General features: G+C 44.7%; 1 protein-coding gene across 1 annotated transcript in view; it reads right to left on the bottom strand.

Moving 5' to 3' along the window:
* Positions 1 to 18983, bottom strand: part of LOC137522034 (sodium/glucose cotransporter 4-like) — a 50409-nt gene that overhangs the window by 29045 nt on the left and 2381 nt on the right. The window contains exons 2-5 of the mRNA XM_068242054.1: positions 15318 to 15422; positions 11117 to 11281; positions 8508 to 8613; positions 2950 to 3030 (exon numbers count right to left, since the gene is read on the bottom strand). Of these exons, the coding sequence (XP_068098155.1) occupies positions 2950 to 3030; positions 8508 to 8613; positions 11117 to 11281; positions 15318 to 15422 (457 nt within the window). The remainder of the gene's footprint in view (positions 1 to 2949; positions 3031 to 8507; positions 8614 to 11116; positions 11282 to 15317; positions 15423 to 18983) is intronic.

Raw genomic sequence — 18983 nt, 5'->3', positions numbered from 1 at the left:
GACGGTGGCAAGAGAGCGATTAGGCCGAATGGGGCTGGAGGAAGCTCCAGGTTTGAATACATTTTTACTTTTACTTTCAGGTTTACTTTAAGCAATTCAAATTGTATGGCTGGCTGTCCTCCTGATCCTATGGGCAGCACGGTGGCGTAGTGGTTAACACTCTCGCCATCCCTGGTTCGAGTCCCAGCCAGGGCACTATCTGCAGGGAGTTTGCATGTTCTCCCCGTGTCTGTGTGGGTTTCCTCTGGGCACTCTGGTTTCCTCCCACATCCCAAAAACATACAGATAAGTTAATTGGCTTCCCCTAAATTGTCCCTAGACTATGATAAATACACTACACGATATAGACATAGGACTATTGTAGGGATTAGCTTGTGAGCCCCTCTGACAATATACTCTGTACAGTGCTGCAGAAGATGTCGGCACCTAATACATACTAAATAATAATAAATTTATTATACTTTTAGCCATAGACCCAGAATAAGCATGCAGATCAGATATTTGACTGAAGTTTGACTGTATTTGCTGCATGCTTGTTTCATGTGTGTGATTCAAACTCTACTGATACATGAAAGATCAGTAGGATGCCAGGCAACTGGTGTTAAAAAGGAAATACATATATGGCAGCCTCCGTATCCCTCTCACTGCAGGTGTCCTTTAAGATTTCCGTGAACTGGAGATAATGGAGAATGTAAGAATTTCTGAAAACATGGCCTGGATTCCTTATATAAAATGATCAATAAAATGATTGGTAAAACAGAGGCTCTGACAAGAATAAAATGCACTAAAAACTGTTTAAAAAGAAGGTATGGGTGAACCAGCATTTGGCCCAAAGTAATGTCATCTGTGTAAAAATCACAATCTCCCTCCCACCCTTCAAAGTAACCTATTTGCATAATAATGTAATATTGAAATAGTTCAGAAAGCTCTGCAGTCAGGGAAATAGTGTTGCTGCTCACAATTAGTTAAAGGACACCCGAAGCAAAAATAAACACATGAAATAAACAATTGTATCTATCTTCCTTCTCCTAAAAATGACTTTTTAAGATATTCCACAGTTTCATTGTTTTTGCTCAATGACACATTAATTGAAGTATGTCAGAGCTAAAATCTATGAACTATTAGCCCTTTTTATCTTTTTCTTGCTCTCAGAAGCTATTTTCTTAAAATTGTGCTTACTCCCTACCTGGAGCTAATTACTGCATCCTATTTCAGTTATTCTCAGTTAAGCGTTCAATCTAGAGACTGTGGGCTAAAATCTGCAGGCTCCACTCCCTGGAATCTCAGTAGGGGGTTAACTCCCCCATTTTCCAGGTTGAGAGGATCCTTATTTCTTATTAACCATCTTAGCGGTATGGACGAGCTCAGCTCGTCCATCACCGCCGATGGCTGCCGCTCAGGCCCTGCTGGGCCGATTTTAGTCAAATAAAGAGCAGCACACGCAGCCGGCACTTTGCCAGCCGCGTGTGCTGCCCGATCGCCGCCGCTCTGCGGCGATTCGCCGCGAGCAGCGGCGAAAGAGGGTCCCCCCAGCCGCCTGAGCCCAGCGTAGCCGGAACAAAAAGTTCCGGCCAGCGCTAAGGGCTGGATCGGAGGCGGCTGACGTCAGGACGTCGGCTGACGTCCATGACGTCACTCCGCTCGTCGCTATGGCTACGATCTAAACAAAACAAGGAAGGCCGCTCATTGCGGCCTTCCTTGTTTATTCTGGGCGCCGGAGGCGATCGGAAGAACGCCTCCGGAGCGCCCTCTAGTGGGCTTTCATGCAGCCAACTTTCAGTTGGCTGCATGAAATAGTTTTTTTTAAATTTAAAAAAAACCCTCCCGCAGCCGCCCTGGCGATCTTAATAGAACGCCAGGGTGGTTAATCCATTCCCATAATCTCTCAATAATATCATAGAAAGGTACACTTTAAACTTCAAATATTCATTTCCAAGAAATTACTCCAGAAGTCGCAATTGTGTCAATATTATTTGACACAGATTTATTTTTAGTAAGTATAATTTTTATCAAGTTGAAGATGGTTTAAATATCCCATACACAACATTTTTATAATTTTATAATTTTCGTAGTTTTTTATACTTCAGTGATTTGTCATCATTTTTACTATTTTTATGTAAATACGGGTTCTTTTCCACATTTATAGATAGGTTACATGCCTGGGTGTGTTGAACGCGTTTATAGCGCGTTTTTCGCACCTATTGGCATTTTTCGCGCGTTTTCTGCACGCTTGCGCTTTTTCACTCGTTTTTGCGCATTTTCGCGCAACTTTGAGGTTTTCTGAATCCTAACGCAAAATTTCGCATGGTAGCATTATATTTACGCATCTTGATGCGGATTTTGCATCTTTATGCGGATTTTATGCGAATTTATGCGGATTTATGCGGATTTATAATCTTGCAGTATTATTGAATTTTTTTTATTTTTTTTTAATTTCTTCTTTACTCTATAACATGATTATAAGATGCAAATTTATTTCACAGTTATATTTAACTTATAACAAGCTGGTTGTACAACTGAGCTATATTTTTCTAGTGAAATGTATATGCTTATGTGGAGAACTTCTTATATATTGTTTATTTGTTATTTGTTATATATATATTATATACTATGCCATTGGATACTTACATAACTTGTATGCTGAAAAATGTTTCAATAAAAATTATTGTGAAGAGAAGCCATTTTCTGCTAGGAAAGTGTTTTATAGTTGGAATTTCTTATCAGTGAGGGTCACACTGTAGTCACTTCCTGTCTGAGTCAGGACCTTTAAGTCAGCGCACACAAACTCCCTGCTATAAATCATGCCTTATCTCCTATAGACAAAGATAAAAGAATTTGAGCCAGAATTATTAGTATCCCATTTGCCTTCTCTACTGACACCCATCAGCAAATTATTTTTAATGGATCAGGGCAGCTTGCAGGATCACTGTTAAACTACAGCATACTTACAAAGGAACATGAGAATGAAAGCTCCCACCACCATAATGACTGTTTGCACAGTGTCTGTGTATATCACCGCAGTTAGGCCACCTGTTACAAGAAAGATAGGTTGAGATTAGCCGGTTAACCATAGTCTGGATTAGGCTGTGAACCAAATCTTCAGATCTGTGTGTAATGTAAATTGTGCAGAACGCATCATGATTTGCAATGTATCAGGTTTAGTGCATTGCACACAGGGCCGGGCCGAGGCAGAGGCGAGAGAGGCTTCAGCCTCAGGGCGCAGTGTAGGAGGGGGCGCCCAACTCACTCAGCTGTCATTCCCCTATTGTGCTTGAAGCAGAGAGAAATAAGAAAAGAGGGTACATGGCAGTGACTGCAAGCCAGATAGCTAGAGATTAAGGTGTTGGGGAGGTTGTTGGCCCTGAGGCGCCTCTTACTCCAATAGCAATCAGTGTGTGACGGCTGGGGTGGGAGGGATGGAGGGGCACACTTTGGTGTCTCAGCCTTGGGTGCTGGAGGACCTTGTCCCGGCTCTGATTGCACATAAACCATTTTTACATTGTTTTTTTTTTTTTTTTGTATTACCTGCTGTGTTTTCAAAACTCTTTTCCTGTGTAAATGCCAGGTGCTGTTTGAATGAGAGAACAGCAAGTCTCTGAGACATCTGAATTACTCTCCCTACCCAATTATCACCCATAAAGTAGTCAGGGAGAAGTTGTGAGAGGGAACCAGCCAATCTTTTCCTCTTAACATGGAGGGAACTCAGCCCACCTCTTCCCAGTGACTCACAGGAGGAAGTAGAGGGAGAAGGAGGGTGGGATCAGGTGATCACTCTGCAGAGGTAGAAACTCCCACTCAGTGGCAGCTCTATACTTCGTGCAAAGATCTCTGTGTCATGTGACTGACTTTTCCAAAGGGAAGTTTTCTGGAACAGCTGCATCAAAAATGTGAATTGTGCAAGTAATAGGACTGTCCTCCTACACACCTTTACAAGCAATGAAAAATCTGGGTGGGCAAACTTGCAGTATGCTTTAACAATTTGGTCCATATGCAATTAACTTTTTCTCCTGAGTTTTCTCCTAGGTGAGATTTTCCCACCTTGTTAATAAAATGCCTGTTAACCAGTTCACCACTGAGGGTTCTTTTTCCCTTATGGTCCTGAGCAATTTTCACCTTTCAGCACTCCTCCCTTTTATTTGCCAATATCTTTATCACTACTTATAGATGATTTTGTTGCGATATCTTGTTTTTCCACCACCAATTAGGCTTTCTTTGGGTGGCACATTTTGCTAAGAATTATTTTATTCAAAATGCATTTTAAAAAGGGAATAATACGAAAAAAAAAAATGAAAAAAATTCCCATTATTTCTCAGTTTTTGCCCATTCTAGCCTCGGGATCCTAATGAGGCTTCCCACGCCGTCCTCTGTCCCACGGGGGTCTCGCTGCAGCCCTCCAAACAGCCGGCGACAGGCCCGACTGTCAATTCAATATTTACCTTTGCTGGCTCCAGCGGGGGCGCTGTGGCTGCTTTCGGTCTCGTAAGTAGACGGAAATACCCGATCTCAGTCGGGTCCGCTCTACTGCGCAGGCGCTGGAGACTTGCGCCTGCACAGTAGAGCAGACCCGACGGCGATCGGGTATTTCCGCCTACTTCGGAGCCGACAGTCTTCAGAGCGCCTGCGCAGGAGTCGGGAAGGTAAATATTGACGTCACCGCTGCACGGAGGGCTGCAGCAAGACCCCCAAGGGACGGAGGACGGCGTGGGAAGCCTCATTAGGATCCTGAGGCTTCCCCAACCCGAGGTGAGTAGCCCCCAAGGGGACGTTTTGACGTTACAGATTCTCTTTAAGAGAAAATGAAAAATAATCTCCTAGGAGAAAACTTAGGAGCAAAAGTTAATTGCATGATGGACTTTATCGGTAAAATGACAAATGCTCACAATGTTTGTCAACACACTAATTAAGTCACCGTTGTGTCCTTGTTAGCTTGGCTATCAGAGCGAGCAAAGTGCACAGTTATCTTTTATAGCTTTATACCAGGTCAGGATCTGACCGGAGGGATTCTGTAGCAGGAAACCCCGCAGTGAATAAAGGTGAATTGAAGGGGGAACATTAAACACCTGGTAATTGCGTATCTGAATTCGGGATGGCTGCCAGCACGGTGTTATACAGCTGATGTGTTCTGTACCTCTGAACTGATTGCTATTAATGGCACAGCTGCTAAGTAGACATGACCTTCAGCAAAGCAATTACTTTGGCATACATGAAAAAAGGTGCCTGGAAAAAGGGCATAGGGGGATTGCTGCTAGTAGAATACCCCTAAAATTAGCAATATTCTATTGCTGCATTTTGGTAGCAAAATATTGGTAATACTGATTACCAATAAGTAAACCTAACCCTACTCTCACACAGAACCCTCCCCTGGTGGTGCCTAACCCTAAGACATCCCCTGGTGGTGCCTAACCCTAACCACCCCCCTCCACTGGTGCCTAACCCTAAGACCCCCTGGTGGTGCCTCCCCCCCCCCCTCAGTGGTGCCTTATGCTAAGACCTCCTCCCAGCGGTGCCTAACCCCAAGACAGGCAGCACCTAACCCTAAATCCCCACCTAAACTATAACTCCCCTCCCCCCCCCCCCCGCTGCAGAGCCACAATATGCGGCAAAGCAGGTACATTTTCGGACAGCATGTCGCGGCCATTATAAAAACCCCAGCAAAGAAGGTACATTTCAGTGTACGGAGGTGCCAGATAGCAGCTGCCGCATGTGCCCTAATTTCCCTTTCTAGGCCCAAAATGTGGCTTTTATTATAGGGGACACCATTTTTTTTTCCAAAACAGCTCCTGCATCGTTTTTTCCTGCTTCGCTTACGTTGGCAATTGTGAAACTAAAGCTGCATGCCCACGTGAAATGAAAGTCTATTGAAAGGGCCGTTCAACAACTGATCGGTAGATAAGCTTTGTAAAAAATGTACTTAATGACCTAAAGTAATAACAGCCCAGTCAAATTCATCCCAGCAGTAGAGATGGCCTGAACAGTTCGCCTGGCAGGTAGTCCGCACGGATATCAGCTACCCGCGCCCGTGGCGGGTAGTGAATACATAGCGCGTTCGACCCGCCTTCTATACCTCGTCATTGGGCTAAACTTTGACCCTCTACAACACAGTCAGCGGACACATGGCAGCCAATCAGGCTGCACTTACCCAGGGACCCCTGCCCCCCCTATAAAAACGATGCAGCGTCGGCCATGTTCTCAGTCTGCTGATCTTGCTATAGTGAGAGGAAGGAAGAGATTGCTGGAGAGATAGGGAAAGCGTTAGGCTGTTAGCTTGCTCCTCGCTCAATGTGGTTGCTGAAAGCACCCCACAAAAAGCTCTTTTGTGAGCTAATATTCTGGGCCTAGTTACTGTACTGTGCCAGGCCCACACTGTATTACCATTGCATATATTTTCACTGTATTTGTGATTTAAATGACTAAAGCATAGCTGTCGTTGTGGTTGACACTGCATAGATAGAGCCCACAGACCGTTGCCAGCCAGGCCAGATGGGATTTGTAGTCCCACACTGGCAGCACACTGTATTGCCATACCATTGCATATCTTTTCACTGTATTTGTGATTTAACTTACTAAAGCATAACTGTCTTTGTGGGTGACACTGCATACAGCCCACAGAGATACAGGGACAGTTAGCTAGGCTGTTCTTTATTGCTGAAAACAACCCAATACAAAAGTGTGTGAGTGTGTGAGTGTGTGAGTGTGTGTGTGTGTGTGTGTGTGTTTGCTGGGCTTTGCCATCTACCATCGTCTTCTATCTATTACAAGCCAGCACACTGTCTATCATCATAAGTTGTGCTAAGCTTCCAACTGTATCTGTTATTGATATCTGTGTGGGTTACACACTGCATACAGGCCACAGTCAGTTGCTGGCCCTTGTAGTTCTACTATACTCTTCTAACTATTGCAAGCAAGCCAGCACACTGTCTATCATAAACAGTGCATAGCTTGCAACTGTATTTGTGATTGAAAGTACTATATAGGATATATCTGTGTGTTTGTTAAAGTACACAGCCCAGTGATATATACACACACACACGCACACAGCTGCACTCTTGCCAATGTGCGCACGAGCACGGCCATCACTACACAAACATTGCCACCCAGAGGACTAACATTTTATGTCCTGGGAGTGTCAACTAATGACAACCCTTTGTGTGGCGGTGCGTTAAACTGTGAGTTTGGTCTGTCAGTGTGGAGCAGTACACTACTTACACTACCCGCTGATCCTTGTCTACACACGCAAGATGTTTTCAAGCACTTTATGCATGTATCCCACTCCGCCATGCCCCCCCCCCCTCCAGGTGTTAGACCCCTTGAAACATCTTTTCCATCACTTTTTGGGCCAGACACAGTGTTTTTGGTTTTTAAAGTTTGCCTGGCCATTGAAGTCTATTGTGGTTCGCCGGTTCGCAGACTTTTGCGGAAGTTCGCGTACGCGATCCGTGAACCCAAAATCTGAGGTTTCAGCCATCTCTACCCAGCAGATGTTTTTCTGATGACTTTCATCCTTTCCTAAAGGTGTGTACGAGATCGTTCAGTATTTCTTAACATTTCCCTATTTATTGTCCGGCGCTGCGTAATATGTTGGCGCTTTATAAATGCAATAAATAAATAAATTTGTGAGCACAGTGCAATTGCGAAGAAGGAAGTAAATGGACTACAAAAACATTTCTAGGGTTTTTCCATGAACTGATCAGTTGCATGCGTACACCATCATCAGAATGGTCATCGTTCAAACCTTCCTGCCAAACCCATGCAGCAGATTGATTCATATCTGATGTGTGTATGCAGATTTAATGGGGAAATTGGGTGCCCTCTGACCCCTGAAAAAATCCACTAGCTGCACTCTTAACTGGGCTGGAAGTCAAAAATGATTTGTCCTACTTTTGAGCCGATAAAATACTGATATTTAATTTTTGTGGCAAATGCTGTGCATATATTGTCGAATTTGTGATGGGGGGGGGGGGGGGGGGGGGGGTTACAGTTAAGATTAGGCATTGGTGGGATGGGGTGGTTGGTTAGAGTTAAGCACCAGTAGGGTTTTGGTGAGGTATCAGTAAAGGGGGTGGTTACGATTAGGCAGTTGCAGACGTGGAGATTATGGATCAGCAGGGGGTCTGGTTAGGGTTAGACATTGGCATGAGCTGTGGGCAGTTTGGGTTAGGCATTGGCCGGGGTCATTAGGATTAGGCATTAGTAGGGGCCTGATTAGGGATAGGCGCTGGGAAAGGGGGGGTTCGTTTGGGTTAGACATCAGTAGAGGGAGAGGGCTTTGTGTGACAATAAGGTTAGCTGTAGTAAAATTTAAAATTTTATTTTCGGCATTAGCACTGAACAATAGCATAATATTGGTAATTTTACCGATATTTTACTACCGGCTATTTCCCACACCCACATCTACCCAGCGCCCTTCTTGCATGTACGCAGTAACTAGTTACTAGTTTGTTCTAACAACCCCTCCCCCGTGAAATCGAGAGCAGATTGGATGATCTGGTGATTCGATAGTTAGTTACCAGCAACAGTGTAGATCGCTGTCACAATCAGCAGTATGACGGTAGACAGGTAAATGTTCCACCCCAGAGACACCTTGATAAAGAGGGCTCCCGAATAAATGTCTGTCTGAAATAGAAGAGAATGTCACATAAATACAACCTAAAGAGGACAGTTTCCCAACACAGCAAAGCCAGGCGCAAATTAATTGCAAAAAAACCCTTATATCATTTATTATGCCACTAAACAACTTTATACTGTACACTGAAAAAGATAATTTATTTTTTTAAAGCAGAACTGAAAGGTTACAAAAAAAAAAAAAGTGTTTCACTTACCTGGGGCCTCTGCCAGCCCCTTGCACCCTTCCTGTCCCATGCCAGTCCTCCTCGGTTCTCAGCTACTGCTACTTTCGGTTCCGTTGAAGCGGCAACTGCGTCTGTGCGCCCCGAGCCACGCGTATATTTCTATGCGTTGCCGCCCACAATAGCATCCTGTGCTATTAGAGCAGGACGCTATTGCGGGCTGGAACGAGAAGAAAGATACGCGTGGCTCTTGTAAGTGGACGGTATGACCGAACCGAAAGTAGCTGGCGGCGGGAGAACGGAGGATCGTGGAGGACCAGCGCGGGACAGGAAGGCTGCAAAGGGCTGGCAGAAGCCCCAGTTAATTTAAACAATTACACTTTGTTTTTTTAACCTTTCAGTTGCGCTTTGAAGGCCCACTATTGCAAAAAATTGTAAGATTGAAAATGCATATATGTAAAATGTACATTTCTTCCAGACCTTTTTTTTCTATGTTGCTGTCACTTAAAGTAGTAAAAAGCTGACAGACATATTTTGGACTAATCCACCTTTTCATGGGGGATTCTTAGTATCAAATGAATTCTTTACAAAAGCATTCCCTGGTAAGTATCTATACAAAGATGCCGGTCAGCTTCCCTGCTCGTTTGCACACTATTTTTGCAGTTAAACTTAGCAGCTGCAGTTCAGTAAGTGCTTTTGTAAATAAAGAAATAACTCAGAATACCCATGAGGAGAATGGACTAGTCCAAAACCTTTCAGATCTGTCAGATTATTACTACCTACTGAAAATTTTCCGTGGGGGCAAAAAAGGGGGGGAGGGACCATGGCAGAAAGATGGTGAGAAACTTGCGCGCGCTGTGACCGAAAATTGGGGTAGAAAATGGACGTGTTTATAGCCCAGGAGGTGGGTGTGGTCACAGGTGGAGCCAAATTTACATGAACTTAGCAATGGTGGGATATTAGACTAGGACTATAGTAGAAATTAGATTGAGAGTGCCTCCGACACAGGTGCGCCCAGTTTAGGTAGTGACAGGTTCCCCCCAGTTTAGGTAGTGACAGGTTCCCCCAAGTTTAGGTAGTGACAGGTGCCCCCCCTCACCTTAGTGACAGCAGCACCCAGACTCAGACCTCAAAATCAGCCAGCGACCATAGAGAGTGGACGCACGGTACTCCGTGAACACCACACTGTGTCACTTCCCCATATCAGTGTGGTGTCCGGGGGAGGTCCTAGCACCTGCACTCACTGGTCAATGGCTGATCGGAGGTCTGACGCTGGGCTGCCTTCTGTCACTAGTAAGTGGGGGTCGGCTGGGGAGACAGCTGGCGGCTGGGGGGGTCCGCCCTATTTTGCCCAACATGCGAACACCCATGCCTACTGTAAGGGACAGCAAGTAATTTATAGTGCATTTTACTCTAGGAGAAATGTACATTTACATGTATGTATTTTACAATTTTTCTCGGTACATGTCCTATAAGTCTAAATTATATGATTTTCTTTAAAATCCAACATTTGGTATATTTATGTAAAACAGTGTTATAGTTCATATACTTTTTTGCATTTTTATTGCGTCCCCATTCTTCACTTCCTGTCCTCAGAAACTCTGTAGAATTCTATTGCTTGAGTATGAGCCCTGGAAGTCCATATTACAGGAAATATGGCTAAAAATGGGTTGAGTTTCTAACTTCTCCAAAGAAAAAATTCACTCTTTAGTTCCTGTTGAGGAGATTTACCCACTTCCTGTCGGCATAGGAAGCGAGGAAAAAAAACTCCCATATTGGGAGACAGAGAGCAATAATGATCCTAAAAATATTCTAATTCCTTTTTAATACCGTACATTCAATAGAAGTATTCTAAATATGCCTCAAATTAATTATCCTTAACCGGTATCACAATTATACAGCATTACAAATTGTATTTATGGTTCTGCAAAAAAATTCTCTTAGTTACATGAAACATTTTAAAAGCATTCTGAAATGTCCCCTGTGTGCAAAATGGTTTATTTTCTTTGCAGACAGCGGTAGAAGCTTGCTTATCTCTGGTCATGACTCAGCTGTTGCCAGGGCGATGTGTCTTTTTAGCCAAGGGGGAGGGGCAGAGTGAAGACATAAGCACAAGGAGATTCTTGCCTTTGCCAATGACCAGAGATAAACAAGCTTCTACTGCTGTCTGCAGTGAAAATAAACAAATTTTACACACAGGAAATACTTGAGAATGCCTTCAAGTCTTATTTTATGTTACTAAGAGTAGTTACTGAAATCTTAGTTTTGGGAATATAATCCCACTTTAAAATAAAGTTTAAGCTGTTTTCCTGCACTTAGAGGGAACCCACCGATATTTTGGTGAAGATGTAGAGAATGAGGGACAGCACAGACATATAAATTCGAATCCGATCTCCGCCAAAACGTTTCTTCAAGTATTCAGGCATGGTGACCACTCCAGAAGCGATGTACACTGGAACGAAGATCCACCCAAGAGCGACCAGCACCCAGGAGGCCTGAAATAGAGAAGAGAATCGGAACAGTGACGTTTATCTTCACAATACTACATCTTCTGCAGAAGGTTTTGTCTACACACCTAAATATGGACAACAGTATCTTATAGCATGGATACCTTGTCCCTCAAGATTCTTCTTTTTTAGCTGTTTGGTGAATTTGCTGTAGTTCACTAAGCAACCCAGATGGGCAAAGTGCTTGCGTTGCAGTTTCCCAGCTAAGCTAGCATTTGAAAGGTGCGCAACCCGCAACGCTTGACGCGAATGTGGGTTTGCCTGCCAAACTGCACCAAAACTGTTCTAGTTGCTGGGCTGGCCATCACCTCTCCCTGGCTTACCATCCTGGAGTTGGTGACATCATCAACCCAGGCCAACCCGTCCCTCCCCTCTCTTCCATGTCCGAAGCCGCATCTATGTCACTGCCCCCCAGAGCACAGTGAGCTGGATGGGCAGACTGAAAAAGCAGCCTCATCCAGCCTACCCATCCAGCTTTCTGTGCTCGGCAATTGGGGAGTTCAAGAACCAGGAAATCATTGACACAAACATAGGTTTGTAACCCCATTAACCCCACCTAACCACCATCTTTATTAGCAAAGTTGAATACGTGCCCACGATTTGCTCTCACAATGCTCATACATGCAGCCATTTCAGAATCACTCCTTTTGGCAAAGTTAGTCATGGGACCACAGATCCATTCACAAAAGCTTGCAGCTGCAAGGGGAGTGGGTGTTCCCCAGATAGAGGGCAGCCCTCACTCCTCTTTGTAGCCAGCATTGCAGCTACAGCAACTTCTTATTATGAGAATATGCTGAACCAACACAGGCAGGAGGTGGCCTAGGACAGGTGATCTGTGCAGACAAGGAAAAACTGCTATATGTATGATGATGGGAGGAGCCTTAACAGCTTTCAGTCTGGAAGCATTGCTCAGCAAAAATGGGAGCTACAAGACCCATCCAGGAAGGCATTTTAAATTTCTAAACCTATTACATAGGAACTGCATCTAACATTTGGATGTTGGCCCTTGTGGTTATGTGGCATTTGATCACTATGGACAGACAACGGGATTCAAATCATTCCGAATTCATACTATATTATGCAAATTTATACAGATTAAAAAATCAAATGCCAACTTGCTGTGATTTGATTGGTTTTCTTGCTGCATTTTGCTACATTTGCATACAAATTAGCATAATCCTGTATGAACTCGAAAGGATTTGCATCTCACTAATCATCTCTATTAGTCACTGAGAGCCACATGACAATGGCACGTGTGCAATATTAAAACCATCCCCATCTCCCCTTATCTGTCATAACTCATGATTTATCTCTCCCTTATCATAAATTCTCTCTCCTTATAGTCAGCAGGAAATATAAAGCCCCGTACACACGTTAGATAATACCAGGCCCAATTACCAGTAGAGATGGGCTGAACAGTTCGCACGCGAACGGTTCCAGGCGAATTTTGGGTGGTTCGCCTTCGCAAGCGAAGGCGAACTTTTCCGGAAGTTCCTTCCACCCCCATAATGCTCCATTATGGTCAACTTTGACCCTCTACATCACAGTCAGCAGGCACATTGTAGCCAATCAGGCTACACTCAGTCCTGGAGCCCCCCCCCCTTATATAAGGCAGGGTCGCTGGCCATTACACTCACTCGTGTGCCTGCAATAGTGAGAGTAGGGCGAGCTGCTGCAGAATGTTTCTCCTAGGGAAAGATTAGTTAGGCTTTTGGCTTGTTAGCTTGCTCCTGGCTGATTCTTATTGCTATAATAGCACCCCACAACAGCTCTTTTGAGAGCTAATGTTCTCCTGATGTGTTTTTTTTTTGTGTTGCCCACTGACACTGCATTATACAGCCCTATCTGTTGCAGCTGGACCTTGGTAATAGCTATTAATGTGCCAGCCAGGCCCTGCCTACCTATACTGGGGCACCTACCTATGCCTATCTACCTATACTGGGACACCTACCTATGCCTACCTTTCTATACTGGGACTCCTACCTATGCCTAGATAACTACTGGGACACCTACCTATGCCTATCTACCTATACTGGGACACCTACCTATGCCTACCTACCTATACTGGGACTCCTACCTATGCCTAGCTAACTACTGGGGCACCTAACTATGCCTATCTGCCTATACTGGGACACCTAACTATGCCTATCTACCTATACTGGGACACCTACTTATGCCTACCTACCTATACTGGGACACCTACCTATGCCTACCTAACTACTGGGGCACCTACTTACCTATACTGGGACACCTACCTATGTCTACCTACCTACCTATACTAGGGCACCTACTTATGCCTACCTACCTATACTGGGACTCCTACCTATGCCTAGCTAACTACTGGGGCACCTACCTATGCCTATCTACCTATACTGGGACACCTACCTATGCCTACCTACCTATACTGGAATAGTGAAAGCCACTGCACCATTGATGGGGAACAGATGTGCTGAAATCACCTCTGGAGTCACAAGTATCATGCAAAATACTCCATACGATCCGCACCATCAAAAATTGTATCTTTATTTATAGCTCATAAAAACAATTAAAATCCATGAGTGGGTTTGTGCCAAAATGATATCATCATCATCATTTTGGCACAAACCCACTCATGGATTTTAATTGTTTTTATGAGCTATAAATAGAGATACCATTTTTGATGGTGCGGATCGTATGGAGAATTTTACCTACCTATACTGGGACACCTACCTATGCCTACCTAACTACTGGGGCACCTACCTACCTATACGGGAACACCTACCTTTGTCTACCTACCTACCTATACTGGGACACCTACCTATGCTTACCTACCTATACTGGGACTCCTACCTATGCCTAGCTAACTACTGGGGCACCTACCTATGCCTAACTACCTATACTGGGACACCTACCTACCTATACTGGGACTCCTACCTATGCCTAGCTAACTACTGGGACACCTACCTATGCCTATCTACCTATACTGGGACACCTACCTATGCCTACCTACCTATACTGGGGCACGTACCTATGCCTACCTACATACAAGAAGATAATAAGGTTGTTGCTTATTGCTTAATTATGGACAGACCAAATTTGATCAGCTGGACAGTCACTGTTGTTCTGTCATTGAGCTACCACAGCCCGGCGACCATATGGGCTTAAAAACCGCCACAGCCTACACTCTGGCCATGTTGCGCACCAGTCCAGCACGGCCGTCACTACGCAAACAGCTGTTTGCGGTACGTTACCTAGTGAGTTTGGTGTGTCAGTGTGAAGCAGAACTCTAATTACACTCCCTGATTGATGTACAGACATGCAAGATGTTTTAAAGCACTTTAGTCCTGCAATTTAGCATTCAATGTGATTTCTGGCTTTAAAACGCTGCTTTCCGTCCAATTCATTTTTCCCCGGGACTTTTGGCGTCTATCCCACTCCGCTATGCCCCCCTCCAGGTGTTAGACCCCTTTAAACATGTTTTCCATCACTTTTGTCGCCAGCATAAATGTTTCTAGTTTTTCAAGTTCGCCTCCCCATTGAAGTCTATTGCGGTTCGCGAAAGTTCGCGCGAACCGAACCTTTGCCGGAAGTTCGCGAACCGAAAATCGGAGGTTCGGCCCATCTGTAATTACCAGCTTTAACGATAATCCAGTGTGTGTACAGCAACCCCAGACACCCGCGCCCGCTCGGCCACTGATCCGCCTAGCTGATTGGTTCAGACGAGTGGTGGTTGAGGGCACTGTTCACTTCACTTACCCGACTCCCTCGTGACATCACACCCATGCCTCTCTGTCATCCCTCCGCTCCACCTGCATAGCAACAGAACACATCGCTAGCCCGCAGGCAAGCGATGGGTCTGTACAGTGTCTGCCCTGCAATTTCACCAGAGGGATCAGTTCCCGGAACCCCACCCGGTGACATCCATCTAGCCTGTATGTGGGCCTTGTAGGTTAAGATAATTCATGAGAAGTATTTGAATCAACCCCCCCCTCCCCCCTTACTTTGCATGAATGTCTTGAATACACTCGCGGGTCATGTGACTTACATTCCATTCAAAGCTACCGACTGCTACTCCTCCAGCAGCCCCCGACCCGGCCATCGCAACAAAGAGACTGCTCCCCACGTTGCTGGACATCAGCGATGCTCCGATCTGCAGGAAAGGAAAGGGCATTACAGAAGAATTAAACTTGTTAATATCCTATCACAGTGGCGTAACCACATATCCTGGGCCCCCAGCAAAACTGATGCCCCCCTTCCCCCCAATGTTCACACCCCTTCCCTTGCCAACCCGTGGTGACCCTTACACCTGGGGACCCGAGAGTTGACATCAGAATCTTCACACCCATAACAAGTGCAGCCACAAAACACCTGATCTGAACGATGGACCCCTTTATCAGAGGGAGTCAAGTAGCAGTTGGGACCCCCTTTCAGTTCTGGGCCCCCATGTGACTGTCGGAAAGGATGGGAGTACACCATACCCCCCCCCCCCCCCCCATATGACTCAGTGGCATAGTAACAAGTGAAGCACAGGTTGTGCGCCTTGACCGTCCATATTGTGACCTCTGCATAGTGAACCTAGCCTAAGCATAAAGATAGGGACACCAAGAGCCAAATATCGTGTAGTATGTACTGGTAATATGGGATGAAGTTGGTAGAGCAAATACAAATATACTCACAAAGCAGGGTTATCTCAAAGGTAACCACTGTAACAGCTGGTGGGGAGATTAGACCTGACCCCACTCAGGATGAAGAAGGCGCTCTCTGTAGATTAGGAAAAAAGGAGATGACACCTCTCCACCAAGGCTGGACTTAGAACAATGTAACAGGCTTGCGCAAAGGTGGGTCAGCGCATCACCAGGCCGCCTCCGAATGGCCTCTAATCAGAGGTGCGCTGAGCCCCCCAGAAATTACAAACGCACCTTGAAAGCAAACAAAAGCTCTGCATAAACATCAATAAGCAATGCTATTACATGGGAGCAGCTGACCAAAGTTACTTACATTTGTACATGGCGAGGAAAGGAACAGCGCTACTTAAAAACAGATTGCATCCTTATGACTACCTGCTTGAGAGTGCAAGCCCCACTAGTGGGATAAAATACATACCCAGCAACAAGCCCCAAAAAAAAAAAAAAAAAAAAAAGATTAAAAAAAAAAAACTATTTTAAAACTGCAAAGGAAAAAAAAATTTATTTAAAGTTTAAAAACCATTTTTCCTTTGCAGTTCTCGGGGGGAAAAAAAGGTATTTTTGAAAAAATTCTTGTGTTGCCTTGTTTCCAATATTCTAGACTAGTTAAAAAGAAGACCCTCTGGAGGATACTTACATCGGGAAGGGGAAGCCTCTGGATCCTAACGAGGCTTCTCCCGTCCTCCGGGGTCCTGGCAATCCAGCGCTGCAGCCCCCTGAACAGCGGCAAGGTAAATATTTACTTACCATGATCCTGCGCAGGCACACTTACAGCTCTCCATTTGGGTTAAGGCAGAAATAGTTAAACCTAATTGGATCCACTCTACTGCGCAGGCACGAGTCCTTTGCGCCTGCGCCGTAGAGGGGATATTATCAGTTTCGGCTATTTCCGCCTTACCCGAACAAAGAGCCGCTAGTGCACCTGTGCATGATCCCGGAGAAGTAAATATTGCCTGCGTCTGCGCACCCTTCTCAGGCTTGTTGAGGGACTTTTCAGGGGAGCCAGCATTGGATTCCCTCGAGCTAGAGAGGGCGGGGAAGCCTCATTGGGACCCTGAGGCTTTAAGTACGTTGTTATTTTGGTGATATCATGTATGGAAGCTTTGCCATTAACCGCTAAAGTCGGCACAAAATTACACAAAAGTTATGCAAAATTACAGATTTTGATTGCATTTACAAACAAAATGATTCACGATTTTTTCCCAAAATTGCACTTTATGATTCGCAATCATAATGCAAAATCGTAAAGTGCAATTTCGGGAAAAATTACGGTTATGGGAAATTTATGCTCATTGCTAGGCTTGATGACTTTTTGTTTTTTGGAGTGTGCTGGCATTGCATGTTGTCATCGGAGTCCCCCTGTTTCCTGAGTTCCTTTGAGAGGCACAGAGCTATTGTGTAGTGCGCAGGCGCGTTTAGAACTGTACCTGCGCAGTGAAAGAAAGATGAAGATGAAGATTTCATTTTTCAGCACAACCTGGCACCTGCTCACAGTGCCAAAACCAGGGACGGATCAAGACCAAGTTGCGCCTGGGGCAAGGTTAGGTTTTGGCGCCTAAACTGCCATTCATTTTGCTGCCTTTTTAAGAATTCAACAAACTGCGCCTGGGGCAAGATACCCGCCTGCCCCCCCCCCCCCCCCCCTAGATCCGTCCCTGGCCAAAACCACTGGTAAATGGTTTACTGACCATGGTATTACTGTGCTCAATTGGCCTGCCAACTCTCCTGACCTGAACCCCATAGAGAATCTGTGGGATATTGTGAAGAGAAATTTGAGAGACGCAAGACCCAACACTCTGGAGGCCGCTATCGAAGCATCCTGGGCCTCCATAACACCTGATCAGTGCCACAGGCTGATTGCCTCCATGCCATGCCGCATTAAAGCAGTCATTTCTGCAAAAGCATTCCTGACCAAGAATTGAGTGCATAACTGAACATAATTATTTGAAGGTTGACTTTTTTGGTTTTAAAAACACTTTTCTTTTATTGGTCGGATGAAATATGCTAATTTTTTGAGATAGGAAATTTGGGTTTTCATTAGCTGTATGCCAAAATCATCAATATTAACCACTTTACCCCCGCCCGTACGAATTTCTCCGTCCCTTTTTCCATCCTTTAACCCCCAGGGACGGAGAAATTTGTACTTTCCGCGCTCCCGCCGCTGCCCGTGCTCCCGCTCGTAAACACGCCGCCCGCTGCTAGTAAACACGCCGCCGCCCGCTCGCCCGGAGATCAATGAACGGGAAAATCCATTCCCGTTCGTTGATCTAAGCCCCACAATGATCCGCTGCTCTCCGATGGGCAGCGCGATCATTGTGAAAAAAAAAAAAAACACTCACAGCCTCCTGTGAGCGTCGCAATACACAAAAAGTTACTGTTGCCATCTTGTGGCCAAATAGTAAAACTACACCCTAAGCATTTTTTACATAGAAGTAAATTAGTGTTACACAAAAAATTAACTCATTACCTCCCACACTCCCCTTTTTTTTTTGTAATTAAAAAAAATTCAAAAATTTAGAATTAAAAAAAATACATAAATAGTTACCTTAGTGACTGAACTTTTTAAATATTTATGTCAAGAGGGTATAACACTGTTACTTTATAAACTATGGGCTTGTAATTAGGGATGGACGCAAAACTGAAAAAAATGCACCTTTATTTCCAAATAAAATATTGGCGCCAAACATTGCGATAGGGACATAATTTAAACGGTTTTATAACCGGGACAAAAGGGCAAATACATTTCATGGGTTTTAATTACAGTAGCATGCATTATTTAAAAACTATAATGGCCGAAAACTGAAAAAAAAATTTCCCACATTTTTCCTATTTTCCCATTAAAACACATTTAGAATAAAATAATTCTTGGCATAATGTCCCACCTAAAGAAAGCCTAATTGGTGGCGGAAAAAACAAGATATAGTTCATTTCATTGCGATAAGTAATGATAAAGTTATAGACGAATGAATGGAAGGAGCGCTGAAAGGTGAAAATTGCTCTGGTGCTCAGGGGGTAAAACCCCTCAG

The sequence above is a fragment of the Hyperolius riggenbachi genome, chromosome 6 (genome assembly GCF_040937935.1).
Source record: "Hyperolius riggenbachi isolate aHypRig1 chromosome 6, aHypRig1.pri, whole genome shotgun sequence".
In the NCBI taxonomy this organism is placed as follows: Eukaryota; Metazoa; Chordata; class Amphibia; order Anura; family Hyperoliidae; genus Hyperolius; species Hyperolius riggenbachi.
This window is presented reverse-complemented; position numbering and strand designations above follow the sequence as displayed.